The sequence below is a fragment of the Gekko japonicus genome, unplaced genomic scaffold (genome assembly GCF_001447785.1).
Source record: "Gekko japonicus isolate JY-2015 unplaced genomic scaffold, Gekko_japonicus_V1.1 scaffold479, whole genome shotgun sequence".
NCBI lineage: Eukaryota > Metazoa > Chordata > Lepidosauria > Squamata > Gekkonidae > Gekko > Gekko japonicus.
This window is the reverse complement of record NW_015169185.1, coordinates 438,101-459,969: the sequence shown is the minus strand read 5'-3', so window position 1 is coordinate 459,969 and position 21,869 is coordinate 438,101. Positions and strand designations below refer to the sequence as shown.

At 41.9% G+C, this 21,869-nt stretch overlaps 1 protein-coding gene across 1 annotated transcript in view; it reads left to right on the top strand.

Annotated features, from left to right (window-relative positions):
* PGM1 (phosphoglucomutase 1) overlaps positions 1-21,869 on the top strand; it is a 46,698-nt gene that overhangs the window by 14,349 nt on the left and 10,480 nt on the right. Inside the window, 6 exon segments of the mRNA XM_015416178.1 lie at positions 13,514-13,676; positions 17,049-17,195; positions 18,168-18,293; positions 18,672-18,862; positions 20,890-21,044; positions 21,543-21,658. Coding sequence (XP_015271664.1) covers positions 13,514-13,676; positions 17,049-17,195; positions 18,168-18,293; positions 18,672-18,862; positions 20,890-21,044; positions 21,543-21,658 — 898 coding nt within the window.

The following is a 21,869-nucleotide window of genomic DNA, read 5'->3' as shown; positions in this document are numbered from 1 at the left end:
ATTACACAGCTCTCATTACCATTTATTTGCAGTGACTTCAGGTGATTCCTTATAAGATAGTGAAATGAAAAAGGCAGGATCACTGGCTAAAAAACAAATACTTTCTTTTTATTGTTTTAATAATATATACCCAACAAGCAAATTTAACTTTCACATATTGTTGTGTATTGTGTTACTTGTAAGTGCAGAATACCTGAGCTTCAGCCACAAGCTCCACTGACTCTTGGTATCCTGAAATCTGCAACAGGATTGGTCGGTGTTGGGAGACAGACCAATCGGGACAGTAGTTGATATTCGGCGGGAACAATTCCTATTGGTTCCAAGCACTCATTATTGATTGGATATTATTGTTCTCGGGAGTGTGATATTCTTTGGTTCAAATTGTATATAGTTGGGTCGTTCTGTATGTTTTTTGCTATGTTTTGAGCTGAATAAACAAATCACTTTTGAAAAGAGCTGCCTCAAGTCCTGTACATAATACATATATACAGGCTTAAAACTCTAGTGGTCTCAGATGGAAATAGGGTTGCCAAATGGTACTCACCTCCTCGGCGGGGGACTCCTGGGGACCTCCCGGTGCGCGTGCGCGCGACGTATCTACGTCACCCGGATGTGATGTCGCACGCTGGGGGCGGGGCCACAGCCATTTGAGGGGAAAACTCTATGTTTTCCCCTCAAATGGCTGTGGCCCCGCCCCCAGCATGCAACGTCACATCCAGGTGATGTGCACGCGGGGGTGGGGTTTCCCCCGGGGCCCGATTCTGTCATGTCAGAAATCGGGCCGCCAAAGCGGGGGATTCCCCGCCCCCCGGCCCCATTTGGCAACCCTAGATGGAAAGCCAATTAATACTTTAAGAAGCAGGATCCTCACCGTGGGAAATAATATTTTATTTATTTAGATAATTATACCTTGTATTTCTCCCCAATGCGTATCCAAAACAGCTTACATCATTTCCCTCTCCTCCATTTTATACTCATAACAACTTGTAGGGTAGGGTAGGTAGGGTAGGCTGTGAATGTGTGGCAGCCCAAGGTTGACTAGCAAAGTTCCATGCTGTTTGAATGTGGGTCCCACAGACCCTAATCAGGCACTCTTAACCACTATACCACACTGCTTCAGTTGAAAGGCAGACAGCATTTGCATTCCACATCACACTGGGTCAACTGAAAACACAGGGAAGGGCTTTTGGTAGAAAGCAAGCTATAAAATATTTTAAAACAATATGTTTATTTTAAAAGGAATCCTGAAACAGACCTTCTGCCTGAAAGGCTGAAGAGTTACTATTAGCGTTATGCGTTATGCGTGACCTTGGTCCCTGACATTTTGTGGTTCACTCTGTTTCCCCTTGGCAGCCATTTTGTGGTAGGCTCCACCTCCTGTGGCTGCCATTTTATAGTTGTGCCCATCACCCTGTGTCAGGATTCCAAAAAAGCCTGTAAATTCAATAAGGTTGCCCCCCCCCTCTGTTGTAGGCTATCCCTTTAACAAAAGTGTGTTCTAGTCTCACCCATGATCTTGGTTGCAACGTTGTATAAGAACATGTGATCAGCCAATCTCTTCCAGTTAAGAGTCTTTTTTATTTCTCTTAAACTGTCCAACAAAAGCACAATCCTGATTTCTTGAGTGTTGAGTGTGCATTATTTTAATTTATTTCTGATAATCGATTTGAAACATGGAGAAATGCAGGATGCATTTGCGAGGGTAAATATGGGGGCCTAGGAAAACCTCCCCTATTTGTGCATCAAGCTGCTTCTATCTGCTATTTTATATTGATTGCCAGATTAAAAACTTTTTAAAAGTAAGGACAGCTGAGATGCCCTTTAAAATAGAACCATGTAAATTGACGTACACTGTAAGATTAAATAAGAGAACTGAAGAGAATGGGGATATAAAAAATGTCCAGATTAATGGAGCAGCAAGCATAACATAGTACATACCCATATGGGAAACAAATACTATTTGTTGTGAGATAAATGTTTCTAGATTTTTTTTCAGGTGATGGGGAATATAGCTGAAGTTAGTTGCTGGCTCTTCACTATTGCTAGCCACTCTATCAGCGGAATAATCCTTTATATGAATCTAGAACATAACAAAAGTAATGCAACTCTGTTTCTGCACAAAATAAATCTGGCCACAATATTTCTAGAAAACAAATATTTTCTGTTAACATAAGAACAAAAGAAATGCCAATGTTAGATCAGGCCAAAGGTCTATCTAGTCCAACACTCTGTCACACAGTGGCCAAAAATACCAGGTGCCATCAGGAGGTCCACCAGTGGGGCCAGGACATTAGAAGCCCACCCACTGTTGGCCCCCCCAAGCCTCACTTGCCCCAGAGTCCCTATCTATACTTTGTGGCTAATTGTTTTTTGTAGTTGGTTCTCCCATACATTTTTGCTTTTTTGAGAAAGTATTTTATGCCGTTAGTGCCTCAGTGCTAATAGGAAATTATATGGGAAATGCATTTTTCCAAAATTTTGGCTTCAGTTATATATGGGTTTTATGTAGTCCACATAAGTAGAAAAAAGATCCTGCTGTGTGTCAGGAAATACACACAGTTCTTCCCTGAGCTGCATTAGCGGGTTTTTTACCACAAGAGGGAAACCTCTTCCTATCAATTTAACCACATTGAAGCACCACTGTGTTCAAGTTAGGGTTTTCTGAAAAGGACATTTTCTTCTCCTGTTGCTTGCAATTTGTAATTTTCTACTGTACATGCTGTATCAACTGTTTTTCCAATGGTGAAGCTGGAATAAGCAATTAAATTATATCATTACGTATACCCATATCGAGAATACAGATGGTAAAATCTGTTTATAAAAGACAGCAAACACATGTGCCAGTTGCAAAATGACAAAGATTAAAGTCCTGCTATAATTTATATCTACGATGGATGATGATGCCTTGTAAACCTAAGCTTCTGTTGTACCCAGTGTGATGTGGGGGTTAGACTGTCAGACTGCAATCAGGGAGACCCAGGTTCGAATATCCACTCTGGAATGGAAGCTTGCTTGGTGTTCTTGGGCCAGTCATATTCTCAGCCCAACCTACCTGACAGGGTTGTTGTGAGGATAAAATGGAGGCATGGACAACACGATAAATCCCTTTCAGTCCCCATGGGGCAGAAAGGTGAAATATAAATGAAGCAAATAATTTTTTAAAATGTACCTTACTCTGGTTGGTCAGAGTGTAGTCCAAGAGACCTTTCTCTCAGGCAACTGAATCAAGGGATAACCCCTTGTTCCTTTTGATACTTCTTGGATTCTTGCCCCTGCTATATCATAGGAATAAGGACCTGCTCTTCAGCTACCCAGGTGTTCCATAAGACTTGTGAGCCACAGGTTTGTCCAATTGGAGGCAGGCAACAGAGCGGTGGCGCAGGGAGTAACAGCACCTGCAGTAACATCTATAGCGAACAGCCATAATGGCTGTTCGAATCTCCACCGCGGCCGGAGTGAGCTACCGGCCCCAGTCCCAGCTCCCGCCAACCCAGCTGCTCGAAAGTAATTGCAAGTAGAGAAATGGATACCTGCCTTAGAGGCGGGGGGCACCCTCCTCCTGGTTCCGTGCCAGGAGGGTTGACGGCGACGATGGCAGTAAGAGAAGTAGCGGCGGCGAGGAAGAACAATGGCGGCATCTGGCGGACCGTGGGAGCGACGACGACATCGGATTGAGGCAGAACCGGATGACGCAACTGTGGAGCGACGCGGTGCGGCTGGAGCCCGAAGGGACGAGTAGCCGGGAACGCCGCAGTCCAGGAGCAGTGCGCATCAATGGAGGGTCCATCTGCAGCCCGCTGATGGTCGCCGCTCGCCGGAAGGCCGAGACTATGCCGGAGCCACCGAGAACGGAGAGAAGCCTGTCGTCCGGGTGCTGTTAGGCAACCCCTCCCTGCACAATTGTCGCCCTAGGTAGGATCTGACTACAAAAATGTAGGCCACCTGTAAACCGCTCTGACCCAGTAGGGGTCATGAGCGGTATAGAAGTCACATGTAAATAAAAATAAATTAAAAAAATTAAAAAGCTTTACAAAGGTCACATCAGTTCAGCACATTATAGTGCAAATGTAAGGAGCAGGATTACAGGATTGTCATAATTGCTTGTGCAAAACTGTTTGAGCTTCTTGTACACCGAACATAGAATGTATAAAACTGCTTCTGGCTTTCCACTTCAAGAATTGTATTGCATTCAGGTCTATCAGTCTACTTTGCAGGCAGTGCTTTGCGATGATGCAGAAAGATGGTGCCTGGGTCATTTGCTGCAACCAGAGGTCATTTCGGGGGGGAACGCGGGGGATCGCAGTTCCCCCGGGTGAGGTACGGGGGGCGGGGCACATGACGAAGCCCTGCCCCCTGCTTCCGGCCGCCCCGCTTCCGGGCCTCATTCAGCCAGGAGGAAACAGGAGAAGAGGGAGGGTAAGTTGCTTCCTCCCTGCCTTTCCCCACCCCTGCCTGCCTGGGGCCAGGGAGGGCCTTCGCGGGGCTTCCTTGCACTCCCGCCGGCCTTGCAGGTCCACCGCCGGGCAGTGGAGCTGTAAGGCCGCCGCCGGCGGCCGGGACCGTTGGATACGGGGTGTGTGGCCTTATGACACACTTCCGGTGATGTCAGGGGGTGTGGCCTTATGACACACTTCTGGTGATGTCAGGGGGTGTGGCATATGCTAATGAGTTATGCTAATGAGTCCCCCTAGCTCTTTTTCTACGAAACGACCCCTGGCTGCAACAATATTCTCCACAGCAACTGCATATCTGACGATACCCAGGGTGTCCCCTTTGCTGGTAACAGTGTTCGGGACTGGGTGTTCAAGTACGATGCTACTACAGATAGGCAGTCAGAGCCTCTTATCTGTTTAGCATTACCCTTCACGATATTAGAATAGCTTTTACATCTGTTTCATTCCAGGCCATGCCAACAGCTCTGCTTGCTAGTCACTACTTCCACAAACAGTTTGAATTGTGCTTATGTATGCGCAGCGCTCTGGTTCCAGGGGATCAGTCTCGTTATAGTCCGTCTTGCCCCCTCTGTACAAAACCAACTTTCTTGCAGTGCTATTGAAGAGCTTAAATTTTTCCTCAGAAGCAGGGAAGCTGAGTTTGCTTCTCTCAGTACTGACTTGTTTTGTGTCATACAGAGTGTTGTTTGCCTTGATAGCAAAAAAAGAGGCCTAAGATTAATCTGAAGCGTGACGTCTTTTATCTGATAAGCGTGTTTGGGTCTGGTTATTTTTTGATGATATTATGATTTATGCTCTGTGTGATTGATTGTAATGGCCTTTGTGCATAAACAATAAATGCTACCTGTACCCTTAATTAATTATTTTTATCTGCTTCATACCCTACTTTTCTTGACAAGGGGAATGCAAAGTGGCTTACATTGTTTTCTTCTTGTTTTCTTCTCCAGAATAACCTTGTGGAGTAGGTTAGGCTGAGAGGGTGTCACTATCCCAACATTACCCAGGGAGCTTCCATGGCAGCCTGGGGGACTGAAACACACTGACCACTGCAAAGGTGTTCTTTATTGCTCTTAATTAAGTTTCAAAGGAAATAGAAGTACAGACTTTTCATGGAGCGTGTTAAAATATATTTTGGAAACATTCAAACGGCACTTGATAACTTATCACAGCATCTTTATTTTGATTAAAATGGAATGATCTGTTTAAAAAGTTACATTATACATATTCAGGGGAGTTAGAAAATTAGAGCAAAAGTTGCCAGATAACTCTTCTCTTTGTTACAGTACCTCAGTTACAGTGGACATTATGCCACTGTGGCACTGGTAAAAATAACAGTGGAATCAGGAAAAGGTAGGTAATTGAGAAGTCCTGACTTCCATTTTAACAGTGACCTTTAACTTGCTAGACTCCACAAAATAACTTCAATGCTTTAGTGTCGTGCTTCTAGGAGACTTACCTTCTTGGTATTCATCTCTTGATGAGGACTGTTAAAGTGGGAGCCACAACTGGATAGCAGGAAGTAATTTATAAACCTGCTTACCCAGCTGAAACAACTCCAGCTTCATATTGGTTTGGAGAGTACAGCCTGCCAACAAATCAATGCTTTTGACGGAGGAGCTTTCTCTACACTCAGGAAGAATACAGAATAGAGTTTACCCCCATCAAATCCAGTTTGTGGTCACACAGGAGTTGCCTGACTCTGCTGCTTTAGTGATAAAAGACCTGATGAACACCCATTTTCCTGGGGGATCGCAGTGTGGAATTGTATGTATTCTTTCTGACAGTGATCTTTCGGAGCAAGTGCAAGAAAACTTCTTCAGTTACAGAAACCGCATTCAGCTAAAGGTTCAAGGAGCTATTTTAGGGTACAGAACTACTTCACTGAACCTCTAACCAGTAGATCAGCGGTTGCCAGTGTCAAGAATAATTTTTTTTCAAATATATTTTTCACTATTATTGTAACATTTTATTTTTAATGTAAATAAAAAAGGAACATGGAAGACAGTCCGCTGCCTATAATAACTTTGCCAACAGCACCTTATTATGACCAGAAACCAGGAACTAGTGGACTACGGAAGAAGACTTACATTTTTGAGACCAAGCTAAACTACCTGCAAAATTTTATTCAGAGTATATTTTTTTCCATAGACCTAAGAGATCGACAAGGATCTACCATGGTAGTTGGAGGAGATGGGAGATACTTAAATAAGCGTGCAATAAAAGTAATAGTTCAGATGGCTGCTGCCAACGGGGTGGGTATGATCACATCAGTAATATTGTGAATGATCTTGACAGATGTGCTCATTCTACGTGTGTCAAAAGTGCTGTAACCTTTGTAATTCACTTTTTAAAACTAGGATGCAGTTAGAGGACAAGTCTCATAGGAAAGAGACTTCATGAAAAGTTACCTCATTAATACATTTCAAGCTGTTTTGTGGTCTACTAGTGAAAAGATATATGGTGGTTAGTTGAAAATACTTGCATGTGTAGAACTATTGCCAGTTGCAGTTTCCTAGGCAGTCCAGCAGCAGATGATGGTTGTTGTGTAAATTCTGAAATTAGATTCAGTGTTTCCAAATACCATGGCAGAGGTAGTAGGTATGTGATTGCTCATGTTTTTTCTTTGCTTAGATCAGCCGAAACTGTTCCGTTATACATCAGAGTGACTCAATAGGTGAATGGAAAACATGTTTTCAATTTCTCAATGGATATAAATAGCTGTGGCAGAATAATTACTAGAATACTGGGAGACCATGATGTTGTTAACAATAACACAATCTCTTTTACATGGTCAGATTTGGTTCCAATTAAATTTCATATGTTGAGAATAATTGTCATTCATTACAGCTAGAGTTTGATTTCTTTGTAAAGTTTTGTGAAGACAATGGGCGTGTTCATATGTGATGATAAAAATGCTTTGTAGCCTCTTGCATGCTGTTTGTGCTACACAGAAACACTGTTAATGCAGAAGAGTAAGTGAATGTGCAATGTAGCCAATATGGGTTTTGCATGTGAAAATGCTCAAAATTGGTCTGTCAGTCTCTGTTGACATGCCAATACTGAGCAGAAAGTATTGATTTCTGAGCAAAGCAAATGAGTTGGAGAAGAAAATTCTGTAACTTAGAGGAGACAAAATTAATAGGGTACAGACAGTTCACAGATCTACTTGCCAGGGCAATGGTTGCTGGAAAATGCAATATAAAATACTTTCCCTGCCCCTCTGGCTCTGCAGAGGGAGGAGGGGGCACCATTCACAAAACTTTGGAGCAGACTTCCTCTGCCTGCTCTAAAGCTGAACTTGACAAAATAACACCATTTCCCTGTCCCTCAAACTGAAAAGGGAAAGGAGATGTCTATTCTAGTACACAGGCCCTGTGAGCCCTTCATACCCAGCTTGGGAAAAAGAGATGGAGTCTCACCATATTTTGCTGGATTTTGGAACAAGAAACTCCCTTTCCGAAGTGCAGATTAATGTGAAAGCTCTCCCACTCACTCTTGAGCTGGAAGACAGCAAGGGAAATTTTCCACATTATCCTGAGCATAATTATTACACACACACAAAACCTTTATTGGCATGAAAGCACAAAACATCATGGAAATACGGGAAAATACATTATTACACTATACTAGCTGTGCCAGGGTCAGCAGATGAATAACTACAGCAGCCTCACACTGTATCTTTCTGTAACTCAAGTACAAAATTTGAGTCCAGTGGCCCTTTTAAGACCAACGAAGTTTTATTCAAGGTATAAGTACAAAATGTTAAGGGAGGTAAGTATGTGATTCTGGTGTGCCCTTTCCCTGACTCTGTGTGTGCTATATTGCTGGTGTTTATTAGATGTTGAGATTGCTGAATGCAAAAAAAGATCTTTTAAAAGAAAGTTATTTGAAAACTTTACCACAGACATAAACAGATCTAAGCTCATTAAAATAATTTTGCTAAAGTGACAATTCTCCATTGTCTGTATGCAAGAGAATAAATGGATACACATCAGGGATCAAAAACAGCACTCTGAAACCAGTGGGGAACATTTCAGTCTACCAGGTCATTCTGTAGATCTTGAAACTGAAATACTGCAGTCGAAAAATTTCCAAAAGAAGCTCCAGTATGAAGTTTTCAAGCTGGAATTCATTAGCATATTTGATGCTGTGGAATTTGGTCTCAGTTGGTCCAGGTAATGGTTAGCTCATGAAATAAAGTTATTATTTATCCTGCTTTAAGTGTTTATTAACATACACTGTTGATCTTGCCATAACTTCATGACCTCCAGTCAGGAGAGGGTCATACCTGTGCTGATTAGATTTGTTAATTTGTCTGGTATATATTATCATTTTTTATGTCTGTCACAGATACAGATATGTCTTGCATTGCTTGACTTTTGACCTCATTCTACAGATTTACAAATGCTTTATTTTCTTGTCTGTTCTTGTGGTGTGTATATGCACTGGGGTCGCCAGCTTCCTGGAGGAAAAATCCTATCTCTTTAATAGAGGCTTAATGAGTTGTCATTTACTAGTTGAGCTGTTTACCTCCATGCCATGACAAGTTTCAGGTGCCCATTTCCACACACTAAGCCGCTGTTAAAGGGATGGGACAATTTTCTCCAGGCCTGTTGGCAACCCTAATATGTACCTCTCCACTTAGGTGGCCACTTCATGGGTCTGATGAAGTTGATTCAGCCTCACAAAACATTTCTGCCACATTAAACCTGTTAATGGTGCCACTGATTCCTTCTGCTACTGGTTCTTTTCTGGAATTTGTATTGGGTTGTGGCAATAACACTTTGAATTGTGGTTACCCCACTGTGTTGGACTGTAGAGTACTGCATCATGTGTTCAGTTAAAAAAAAAGCAAATACAAACCATCACCTGAACATTTTGCAGCAGCACTTAAATATTGCTCATTGAAATGCAATCTCCGATGAGCACAAGTGGTTTTTAGTGCTTTTGGACTCATTTTCCATGTCTGGCAACAACGGACTAAGTCCAATTATCCGTCCTTCCATATACATAAACACATACTCTGTTTTCATTCTTTGTCCTCCCACTGGAAACCTCAGTTGTATTTAATTTTTAAGAGGGCTATTTTTCTGTCTCCCGTGAAGTTAGAGTACAGTAGAACAAACAATATCAGGATCTTTGTCACCCAAACAGGTTCTGGACTTCAATCCACTCCAGACTTGTGCATACTTATAGGACATGGAGAAATCTGTGGAGAATTTGTAAAGTAACTTGACACACTATTGTTGTTCTGGTGATGTGGCTCTTGTAGCTTTTCAAAAAGAAGAGAGATATGGCAATCCAATTAGAAAAATGTTTGGGTAAATGGAGGGTTTTTTTTAAAAAAAATACTCTTAATGATTGTTTTCCATGCATAATGAATGGAGTACCAATATTTTTTTTACCTAAGTGTAATTTTATAAACAGTTTGTATTTCTTGTAATACATTTTTCAACACCAGTGAATTTACTAATGGTGTTTGATTATCTCAGTAGCTGCAGAATGCAAGCTATGCTTGTAGGGACACTTTTAAATACAAATTGAAAGACACATGTACCACATCTTGTGAACAGCAGGTGTACCAGTATGTGACAGATGAGGTACAGTTACCTCTTCTGGAATACTGCATCCCAGTGGATTTCCAAATAAGACCACACATACTTGGGGAGGTGATTCATGTACCACTTAATGCTGGTTTGTTTCCCACTGATTCAACAGAACTATACTACTGCAAGTGGTCCGAGTTAAGTAATCTATATTCTAGGGGTTTTTTTAACATGATGATTTAATTTAATTAACGGAAATAAATAGTAGTGACCTCATTTGGACTACCTAGATAGTGATGTCTATAATTAGACTCATGATTGTGGCACAGTTAAATGGCTGTGGAAGCCACATTTAGAATGCTGATGTGTAATTCCAGTTCCCTTCCTGTTGGACAGATCTTCTAAAGAAGAGGATGGTACTGCAGTCGGTAGCTAACTTTATCTGTGAATCTGATCTCTGCTGTTTAAGAGCCCTGCTTATCTTCACGCACATCTATTTTTTAGCCTTACAATCAACCAGTGTATCATTTTCTTTGATTTACATAGTTTTATTCTGCTAAAAATTCCTCTTACCATTCAGCTATTTGTATATATGGATGAAATGAATACTCACCCTTCCCCCCCATCTTATGGCAACAGATTCATAACAAGCTATCGGTATACACTGACTGTCCCTTACCTAGCACTCCTGAATATATTTAGCTGAGTCTAACTTCACATAATTTTCTCACTGGCACCAGAAGACTGGCACATAACTCTAATTTTAATAGGAAAGTACTGAAATAAGTAATTAATGTATATAAGTCCAAAAATGGTGGAATGTTGAGCCTAATGAGATTTAAACCAGAGCACTTTGCTCATTGCTGAGAATATGTGAGTGTTTATCTAGTGCATATCTAGATACTTAGGAACATTGATCCTTGAAGCAGTGTAGAGACACAACTAGAAATTTGTGTGTGTGGTTCTTCGTTATGCCATTGGAGCAGCCTTTCAAGTGTGGGCATAATCCAGAAGATTGGCCTAAATTGGGTAGCCTCAAAGAAATGGGGTTGGATCTCTAGTTCCTTTTGATAGGGCAATTTTAGCCATATGATTGAGAACCAGAATCACTAGAAAGACAGTTCTTAAAGTAGACCATATCATAGTTCTGGATTTTTTTGTGAATACCATTAGTCTTTTCTAGGATACTACTCTCTCTATTAAAAAAAAACAACAACCCAATGTGCAGCCCGTGGAGAAGACCACTGGGTGGAGAAGGGGTCATTTTGACCCTTTTCCCCCCTTGCCTTATTTTCATGTAAAAAAATTACCTCACCTGTATGCCTTTCCTAGGAGAAGCAAAAGCAGTGAGCATATCATTGATACTATTTAAAAATTCATTAGACAACTTTGGTCTACTAATAATGCAGTGTTTTAAAGCTGTGGTGATTAATTTTAATAACATACATTCTGGTTCACAATTTCTGTCTCTGAAGTTCTGGCCTGCTTGGCTCTTTCTTGGGAACCTCTGTCACAATTCCATCATGAAGAGCTCAGATGGACCCTTCCCCTTTTTGCCCACCTTTCACCTTTGAAAAGGGAAAGAAATTGAGTAAGGGGGTTCAGTTGGATCAAGATTCTACAAGGATGCAATCACTTCGGATAGAAAGTAATTTAGGCAAATGTTTTTGAGGCACTTTGAGCACTTAATAATACTTTGCATTGGCCTGACCTGGATAGCCCAGGCAAGCCCAATCTCGTCAGAATTCAGAAGCTAAGCAGGGCTGACCCTGGTAAGTATTTGGATGGGAGACCTCCAGAGAATACCAGGGCTGGGAGGTCAGAGGCAGGCCATCAAGTCACTTCTCTGAATGTGCCCCAGTAGGAGTCATCAGAGGTTGCCATGACTTCCAGGCACAGGCACACACACACGAAATGCAAAAATACAAGAAAAACCCTTTGCATCCATGTAGTTTACTTTTTTATTAGTAAAAAAAGTGGAAGCTTTAGGAAATTATTTTTTCATCAAACTTGGGAGAACTGATAAAAAGTATTTCAATTGGAGGTAATGCTTTATGAAGGATTTGGCCTAAGCAGAGTGATTAGACTGCATAAATGCATGAGAATCAAAAAGCCTGAATTTGTACTGATAATAGGTTTAGTTTAATTTGTAGGACAGTATATAACTATGAACAATTATTATTTATGATCTCAACCAGTGAATAATTGGTTCAGAAGGCATGCCCTGCTGAGGGTTTTCCCAAGAATACTTATAGAAAAGTAGTATGGTGTACTGCAGCCTTACTCTGGAAACAAGACCGGAACATCCAAGATATAATAAATGAATGTAATTACATGTGTAACAAATTATATATTCAAGATTCTGATTAGGTTTACACAAAACGCAATAGAAATGCACAGCAAATCTTAAGTAACTTGCAGTGGCATCAGTGTGTCCTTCAAAAACAGAGATCATGTGGTTGGATAGGTTGGGGGCTCAGAGGTGACCAGTCTTATCTGCACTTGATGAAGTCCAGCTTTCTGTAGCAGACTCCATTAGGAGCTTAGGGCATGGCTTGGTTCTTTCCTTACTTGGACAAATGTGTCCAGGGTGGTGAAGATAGCATTTATCACCTACACCAAACCTGACAGTGGGGCCCCTATCTTTCCTGCTCTGACCTTGCCACTGTGATCCATGCAATGGTCACCTCCAGATTAGACTACTGCCATCGCTGTATGTAGGGCTGCCTTTGAAGATGCTTTGGAAGCTTCAGGCAGTCCAGAATGTGGCTGCTAGATTGCTGACTGGGTCTCCCTGGTCTGTACATATAATGTCAATACTTTGACACCTTCATTGGCTTCCTGTCAGCTCCCAGTGCCAATTCAAAATGCTGATTTTAACCGATAAAGCCCTAAGCAGTCTGGAACCATCTTACCTGCAGGACCGCCTCTCTCAGTATGCCCCCCTCACCTCCATAGAGCATAATCTCAGGGCCTTCTACAGGTTCTTGGCCCATGAATTGCCCGCTTGTCAACCATCAGGGCAAGGACATTTTCAGTGATTGCCTCCTTTCTTTGGAACCAGATCCCTGGGGAACCTTGTGCCCTGTGGGATCTTCCAGCATTCCATAGAGCTCGTAAGGCTACTTTGTTTCATGCGGCCTTTGGTTAGTGTTATGAACCGGGAGACGACCAGTTGTTTTTGTTCTTCAGCATGGTTTGTTGTTAAGTTGATGTTTTAACTGGTTTTATTGTTCTGTACTTAGCACATTTATTTGTGTTGCATCTGTATTTATTGTATCTTCAAATGTTGTAAGCTGCCCCAAGTACTCTGTGGGGAGAGGGTACAGAGTATAAAATACATAAGTAAATAAATAGAAGGGTGTGACATTGTTTAAGATGGCACTGGTAGTTATTCATTACTAGATGAGGGTTTATATTTACATCTTTAGATTAACCTTTAAAATGTTTGTGTACTAGCTGGCCAGCTATAAATTGCGATTGTGTTTTTCTCCCCTTTAATCTTTATTCTAGATTGGCCGCTTAGTAATTGGACAGAATGGAATTCTATCAACCCCTGCTGTATCCTGCATTATTAGAAAAATCAAAGCTATTGGTGGCATAATTTTGACAGCAAGTCACAACCCTGGTGGACCCAATGGAGATTTTGGCATTAAATTCAATACTTCAAATGGAGGTGAGCAATTCCCCTCCTCCTCCTCCAATCCCTTCTCACACCTGTTATCATTTTATCTCTTGGCTATTTGGAAATGCTCATCAGTTCTCCATGTGCTGTTCCAGTTTATTACTGCTTGGTGGGTGTTTAGCAAGATCTACACTTCATACATTTTTATGATTGGCTGCTGGAAGTGGTATGGAAACTGAGGGTAGAAATGGGGAGGTGGGGTTGCAAAGAAGGAATGACATAAGAATAATAAAGTCAACATACTAACTCTATTTGAAGGCCTATTAATGTAACTTAAATTGTTTCTCAGTGATGGATTATCCACCTACAGTCCTTAAAACCCTCACAAAAATGTTTTTAGAAGAAGAAGAGACTGGATTTATACCCCGCCCTTCACTACCCAAAGGAGTCTCAGAGCGGCTTACAAACTCCTTTCCCTCCCCCTCCCCACAACAGACACCTTGTGTGGTGGGTGGGGCTAAGAGAGCTCTGACAGAAACTGCTCTTCTTCAAGAACAGCTGTGCCAGAACTATGGCTTGCCCAAGGTCATCCAGCAGGTGCACGTGGAGGAGTGGGGAATCAAACTCAGTTCTCCCAGATTAGAGTCCATGCACTTAACCACTACACCAAACTGGCTCAGATATATATTTTTAGTTTCTTTATCCCATTCTGCCATTTGGAAACATCTTGGTTCACACCCCTTTAAGATACAACAACAGATACCTCTAAGATGATAATTATTTATTTCATTATTCATACCCTAATGCTCAGCCAGAGTGCCTGTCCAGAAGACTTACAATTCAGATTACTGTTTGAAACAATTTGCTGAGATGCAAAGTTCCATGTTGCTGTTTAATACTATTGTTTATACAGTGAAAGTAACTTCACCAGATAACTGCAGCATTTGTTGGGACCTAGCAGGGCACTGAGAATGTTAGCTGATAGGGATGCCAATGAGAAGAACATCCCAGATATTAGTCCTCCATTCTCAGTCACACCTTCTAGCTGCTGGTGGCTTCAGTAGCTGGGTCCTGTGATGTCCTACCCAGATGATAAAGGTTGTGAAACCACCTAAGCAGCAAAGAGACTGATAATTGCTGTATCCATTTTTTTTTTTTGGTCCAGGAACTTATCTGGGTCAAAGGTAAAACAAATACAAACACAAAAATCAAAGGCGTCCCTTCTCTGTCCCTTGGGGGGAGGGGGAACAGCAACAATAAAGCAGCCAAGGCCGAGCAGAATAAGTCTTCACTTAGCACGTAAAATTCTGTAGAGTAGGTACCATTGGAGCAGATGGAGAGGAGGTAGGGTTGCAAGGTCCATTTTAGCTCCCAGCGGGGGACTTTGTGGGGCGTTCCTGGAGGGGGCGGGGCATACCCGATGTGATGATGTCACATTGGGGATGTCCGCCCCCCCCCACCCGATGGGCGCGCGGGGAAACGCCAGCTTCCTGCACTTAAAGCTGGAAGACTTCACACGCCCCATCTCCTTTAAGCCCCTTTAAGTGCAGGGAGAAGGGAGAGGGGTGGCTGCGGGTGTTGGGGCTTGGGGGTGGGGCTTCCCCCATTGGCCAGCTGGCCGCTGGTGGGCAGAACCCCCCCAAAAGTGGGGGACCCCTGCCAAACTGGGGGGCTTGGCAACCCTAAGAGGAGGACATCATGATTAAGAAGTCCCCATGTTGCCTCTGAAGCACCTGGACAGAAGGAGTACCATAATATGTGTTTTTCCAGTGAAGGTAAATTGGAGCTTTGTGTAAATTGGTGCTTTGATGCATGCAAGGAGTTCCCGGCAGCACACAGATGATGGCTGATGTAAGTTGCCTCCTTGTATTGGAATTCCATGTGTACATCCATGCTTTTGCTTAGTTTGGGATCAGGGTATAGACCTTCAACCTTATCGCTTGGTTTTAATGTCGTTTTTATCAGGAGTTTTTTTAAGGCTGCAAAATTTGTTCTCAAGAGATGTTTTGCCTTTATATAAAACTAGCAGTAAAGCCCGTTGTGAAAGCAATACAACAGGATCTAGAAAGAGGCTCTGGGGGAGTGCTCTGGCTTTGGGCAAACAGTGTCAATTTGCTGTGGTGACCTCAGCAGGGTATAATGACAGAGTCCACTGTTTTCTCCAGAGGAACTGATCTCTGCTACCTGAAGAGCAGTTGTAATTGTGAGTGATCTGTAGCCCTCACCTGGAGATTGGCAGCAATTGTTACCCAGGACAAAGTGGCTGGTTTGGAGGGTGTAGTCTATGGCATTCTACCTGTCTGAGGTCCCACCCCTCTGCAAACCCCACCCTCTCCAGGCTCCACCCCTCAAATCCCCAGGAATTTGTCAGCATGTAGTTGGCAACCCCATCTCCTTCCCAGCTAACCATCAACCTACCATTATCTGCCCCTTTGACTTCAGCTGACGTCTGCCCTCCCTTCTGCAGAGCAGTTGTAATACTGAGTGCTCTCCAGCCCTCACCTCGAGATTGGCAACAATGGTTCCCTATGTGGGACTGACTGGTTTGGAGGGTGGAGTCTATGGCAGTGTACCTGTCTGAGGTCCCACCCCTCCTCAAACCTCACCCTCTTCAGGCTCCATCCCTCAAACCTCCAGGAATTTCCCATCTGGAGGTGGCAACCCTATCAGGATTGGCCCCAATGTGTTTTCTCCCAAAGGCCAAAGTAGGTGACAGGACCAAGCTTAGTTGCCTACCAACAGGCACTGAGGGGAATGTAGGGTTGCCAGCTCTAAGGAGGGAAATACCTGGAGGTTTGGGGGGTGGATTCTGTAGAGGGCCGGGCGACGGAGGCATCGGCCTTCTGTCGCCCGCCTTGCCCCCCCAATCTCGGCCCGGGCGACTGCGTCCCCCGCCAGCGGCCGCCCGGGGAAAGCAGCTGTCATCATTCTCCTCTCCCCCTATGAGGTATGTTAAGGTTGAAAGTGTGTGAATGGTCCATAATCCCCCAGGCAGCTTTTAAAACATGATCCTGGGACCTACACACCACCAGACATTCCAACTGCCTTGGGGGGGGGGAGTATGAGGTGTGGAATGGAGTGAAGTCCAATCAGCTTCCATATGCAAAAGACCTTGAAGGTTCCATATGCAACTGACATTCCAACTGCCTTGCGGGGAGGGGGGTGAGTTTGAGGTGTGGAATGCAGCGAAGTCCAATCAGCTTCCATATGCAAAAGACCTTGAAACACTGGGCGGGACTGCACAAAGCAGCCAGTCAACCCAGCCAAGCGCCCATACACTAAAGGAGTGCATTTTAGAACTTTGGCACCCACTATTCAATTATATATAAGGAGAGATTCTCTTCAAAAGAATACTGTCATCCTGTTTCCTTTTAAAACAGGAGATTGCTTTATGTGTCAATTAAAATCTATTTTTATCATTAGGGCCTGCTCCTGAAGGGATTACTGATAAAATTTTCCAGATTAGCAAGACTATTGAAGAGTATGCCATATGTCCAGATTTACAAGTAGACCTTGGCACCATTGGAAAGCAGCAGTTTGACTTGGAGAACAAGTTTAAACCATTCACAGGCAAGTAAAATCTGCCTTTGCCCTGTCTTTTGTCTTTGCCCCGTCTTTTGTAGTAGCCGCAATTTAAATATTGTTGTAGTAATTCATCCTTCAATATTGAATAAGGGAACTTTCATCTTCCTCTGAGTTAGGGGATGTTGAATGAAACTAGCAGCTGGCATGCTTTATCAATTTGAGGGATTTTTTTTACCTTATAATCTCATGTTTTGTTTTAATTGGAAAAAGATAGTGCGATCCCAAACAGAATTACACCCTTCTAAACCCATTGATGAGAGGGAATGCAGCATGGTATAGCCCAATCTCGTTGGGTCTCAGAAGCTGAGCAGGGTCAGTACTTGGAAAGGAGACACCCAAGGAAGACTCTTCAGAGGAAGACCTCTGCTTCTCACCTGCCTTGAAAGCCCCTTGCTAGGTCAGCTGAGACTTGGCTGTTCTTTACACACACAAACCCATCAATTCTGTAACTCTGTTTAGTGTTCAGTTCAAATTGCCCTACTGAAATTTGACCAGGTATTTATGGCCTCCTGGATCTGCTCTGTAAAATGCCAACATTACACCTCTTAAAGTTTAGAAACTGAAAAGTATTGCCATTTGATATTATGCTGGATGACAAAAATAGGGGGCAGGTCCACAAAGCACCTGGTTATGGATTTGGAAACATTAGGTTTCATTAAGGTAATAATTGATATTAAGAAGCCTGAAGATATGGAGGATGAGTAAAGATTGGTGCTTAAAGCTGCCTGTCTCTGCACATTATTTTGGCCAAAAGAAAGTAAATGTATGTACCAGTATATGTCTGTGCTTTATACAAAGGTAAAGTTTCTTGATGTATTTATTTTTCCTTCTGCTGTTGTAAATACGGTCAAGATTTTGATGGGATTACCTGCTTGTGTTGAACAACAGCATCGCCTTTAAAAGTATCTTTACATTGTAGCTAAATCCTCCCGTATGTGTTTTGTTTTTATTTTTCAGTTGAAATTGTGGACTCCGTAGAAGCTTATGCAAATATGTTGAGGAATATTTTCGATTTTAGTGCACTAAAAGAACTCCTCTCAGGTCAAAACCATCTAAAGATTCGCCTAGATGCTATGCATGGAGGTATGACAGAAAAAATGGGCACAGTTCCAAGTTCAGCTTCTTTATATATTCCCCATATCTTGCCGCTCCTCAATGATATCTCATACTTTGTTTGTTGCCATTGACATAGCCTAAAAGTTGTAGCAGTATGTCTTCATTTACAAACCACCTGTATTCCAACACTAATTAATTCTCCTTTAATGCTCATGAGAAATACGTTGAGAAACATATCAATACCTTTTTAGCTGGATGCCTAAAAGCTCTTTAAAATATATTTTATTAATGTGAATAACCACAAATATTCCTCATAACCAAAACTTTTTGAGCAGAATCTTCAGATAATGTGATTAATTTGAGTTAACTATTTATCTATCTAATTTTTATTTATTGCTGAATCAGTTGTTGGCCCTTATGTTAAAAAGATCCTCTGTGAAGAACTTGGAGCACCTGCAAATTCTGCTGTGAATTGCACGCCTCTTGAAGATTTTGGTGGCCACCATCCAGATCCAAACTTAACTTATGCTGCTGACTTGGTCCAGACCATGAAGTCTGGCGAGTATGATTTTGGAGCTGCCTTTGATGGAGATGGGGTATGTGAAGATATGTTTTTCACATCTTTCCTGTAAGAGAACACACTGAACTTGAAAGGTTTCATAAACAGTTGGATGAGACCTGTCCTCAGTACAAACAAACGGAACACACGCTGAAATCTGGGTTGAATTTATCTTTGCATTCCAGAACAGTGATCAAACTGCATACTGCTTTAGAAGACTATTACAAGCTGGAGTGTTACAATTTTTATGTTTTATGAGTCTAACTGAAAAGATTACTGACCAATATGTTGGATTTCATTGTAATTTTTCTATCGTTCGCCAAAGTTTCTATTAATCTAAGAGTTGGATTTCCAAACCACAGTGCTTTTGGATACAAAGTTTCTCCTCACAAACAGGTCTAGAAAGATACCTTTTTAAAAATTGAGAACTCTAAAGCTCCTAGTGAAATGAAATGAAACTTATTTGGGGGCCAGATGTTACACAGCTCTGTCTCTTTCCATTTAACCCTGGGGAAGCAGTAGAAATGCTGGTATTTGGACTTGATGATTGACTAGATAGGGGCCAACAAATTAATCTGAATGTTAATTTATACGAAATTGAGGCCCTCTTGGCCAGGAAACTAACTACCCTGGAGATCTGCCTTCATTGGATGGTGTTGCACTCATTGTGAAAACCCAGAATTGTAGCTTGGGGGTGCTCCTAGTCTAATGCTGTTCTTAAAGGCTCAGGAGGTAACTGTGAGCAAGAGTACCTTTAAACCAGCTCTGATTAAAGGTATCTCTTTAATTTTACAACTGTGCCCCTTCTTTGACAGGAAGGGATATATTGTTTCCTCTAAGCTGAGTTAGTGTGAGCTAGCTCACAGTTTTTTAGACTCTGGCTCACACATTTTTGTCTTAGCTCAGGAAGGATGGCTCCAGAGCAAACTGATTTATGCAGTAGCCAAATCGCTTGCTCACAGCTTTAATGCCAGTAGCTCACAAAGTAGAAATTTTGCTCACAAGACTCCATAGCTTAGAGGGAGCATTGGATATATCTGTGGTTATGCATACCCTTGTGACTTCCAGACTATTATATTGTTACTTGCTCTACATGAGCTTGTGTTTAAAAATAGTTCAGAAACTATAGCTGGTCCAAAATGCAGCTGCCAAACTGTTGATTGAGGCAAACTGTCAGGAACATATTACTTGTATTTCATTCCGTTTATACTAGTTAAAACTTAGTTTCCAATTCAAAGTGCTGGTTGTCGCCTTTAAAACTCTAGATAGCTTGAGACCACAGTATCTCAAGGATCACCTTCTGTATAGACATGCTTGGGAAAGAAAGTAATCAGTGATCATTGTCAGTATGCCTAACTATCTGAAGTACAGTGAATTGCTGTCAAAGAGGACATTCTCAATAGCAACACTCTGATTATAGAATCCCCTCCCAATGACATCTGCCTCCCCATCTCTTCATTTTCTTGCACGTTAAATGTAATCTTTTTTCAGGAGGTGTTGATGGGTATGTTGGTGATAAAGTCTTCTGAGTTTCTTTAGGATCGCTTTTACAGTGATCTTGGTTTTAACTACATGAGAACTTGAGATTGTTTTGCTGCCTGATCATAGAGTCCTCATACAGTTTTGTGTGTGGTGCTAATTTGTTGCAGTTGTCCCTAAGAACCACTTTTCTTAGATGGCAGAGGGCAGGCGGTAAATGTGCTCAGTAAACATAAAGCCAAGTTCCCTGACAGAGATGCAATGCAGCTGCTCACTTCTCTCCTTCTGCCTTCTATTAATATGTAAGATGGAAAATTACTTGACTCATCTTTTGTTATTGTAAAAAATTACTGTTTTTATAAAGAATTACCAAATATGTTCTCCATTTTTAAATAGATATTATTGGGAGGCCCTTCAAATATTGTTAATGGATACAATATATAAGAATTCATTTTTTAAAATCAGCCTGTTCTTAAAACTGAGTCTTTTTTCTAGAGTTGTGGAATAAACAGTTACTTTTATTCTGCCATTTGTGTCAACAACTGAAAAATCAGTGGTTTTTATCTTTATTGCTGTCTTTGTTAGGATCGCAACATGATACTCGGAAAACATGGATTCTTTGTGAATCCTTCAGACTCTGTGGCTGCTATTGCTGCAAATATTTTCAGTATTCCTTATTTACAACAAACAGGTGTCTGGGGGTTTGCCTGAAGCATGCCTACTAGTGGAGCAATTGACAGGTGAGATTTAACATGAGAATATGTTCTCTGTGCTTTGAGGCTATTGATCTGCTCTGAGCTTCCGAAACAATACGGACTTGGCTCCAATGAGCTGCTTTACATATATCTAGGGACTTGGCTATACCCAATGACCCTTTGATGCTGCTACTTTTAACAGCAGATTCTGCTACATTACAAACTGCATTTCACACTCCTCTCAGTTTCAAAAGGGGTTTGCCGTGTGTTTATCCTAAGGAGACTCTCTTTGACACATGCATCTAATTGCATGCCCCTTTGGTCCCTGATCATATTAATAATCTATTGAAACTTGGTTATTTTTAACTTATCTCTTCCAAGCTGATGCTGGAGTAAGGCAAATGCACTTATAAAAGGGATGGTTCTGAAAGAGGAGTATATATTAAGTAGGATGCCTAATAGCAAAGTTACTATTTTCTGCAGTTGTCATTGGTGGTTTTAAATCAAAGTAACATGTTGAGGGGCTTTTCTTTCTTTCTGTAGGGTGGCCAAAGCTACAAAGATTGCTTTGTATGAAACTCCAACAGGTTGGAAATTTTTTGGAAATCTGATGGACGCAAACAAACTATCTCTATGTGGAGAGGAGAGTTTTGGTACTGGTAAGTAAACCTCATTAATCTTTAGTGGTGCACAATCTGTCTTTACTGCAAGGACAGCTCTTTCTGAGTAGTATGAGAAGATGTTCTTTTAAGTAAAGCTATATCAGATTCAGAGTATAGCCTGATAGTTTATGGGAATTATACAGTAAGGGTTCAATCCAATGCAGTTCCGCAGGGCCTGTAAGACAGAGCTCTTCCGCCAGGCTTTCAC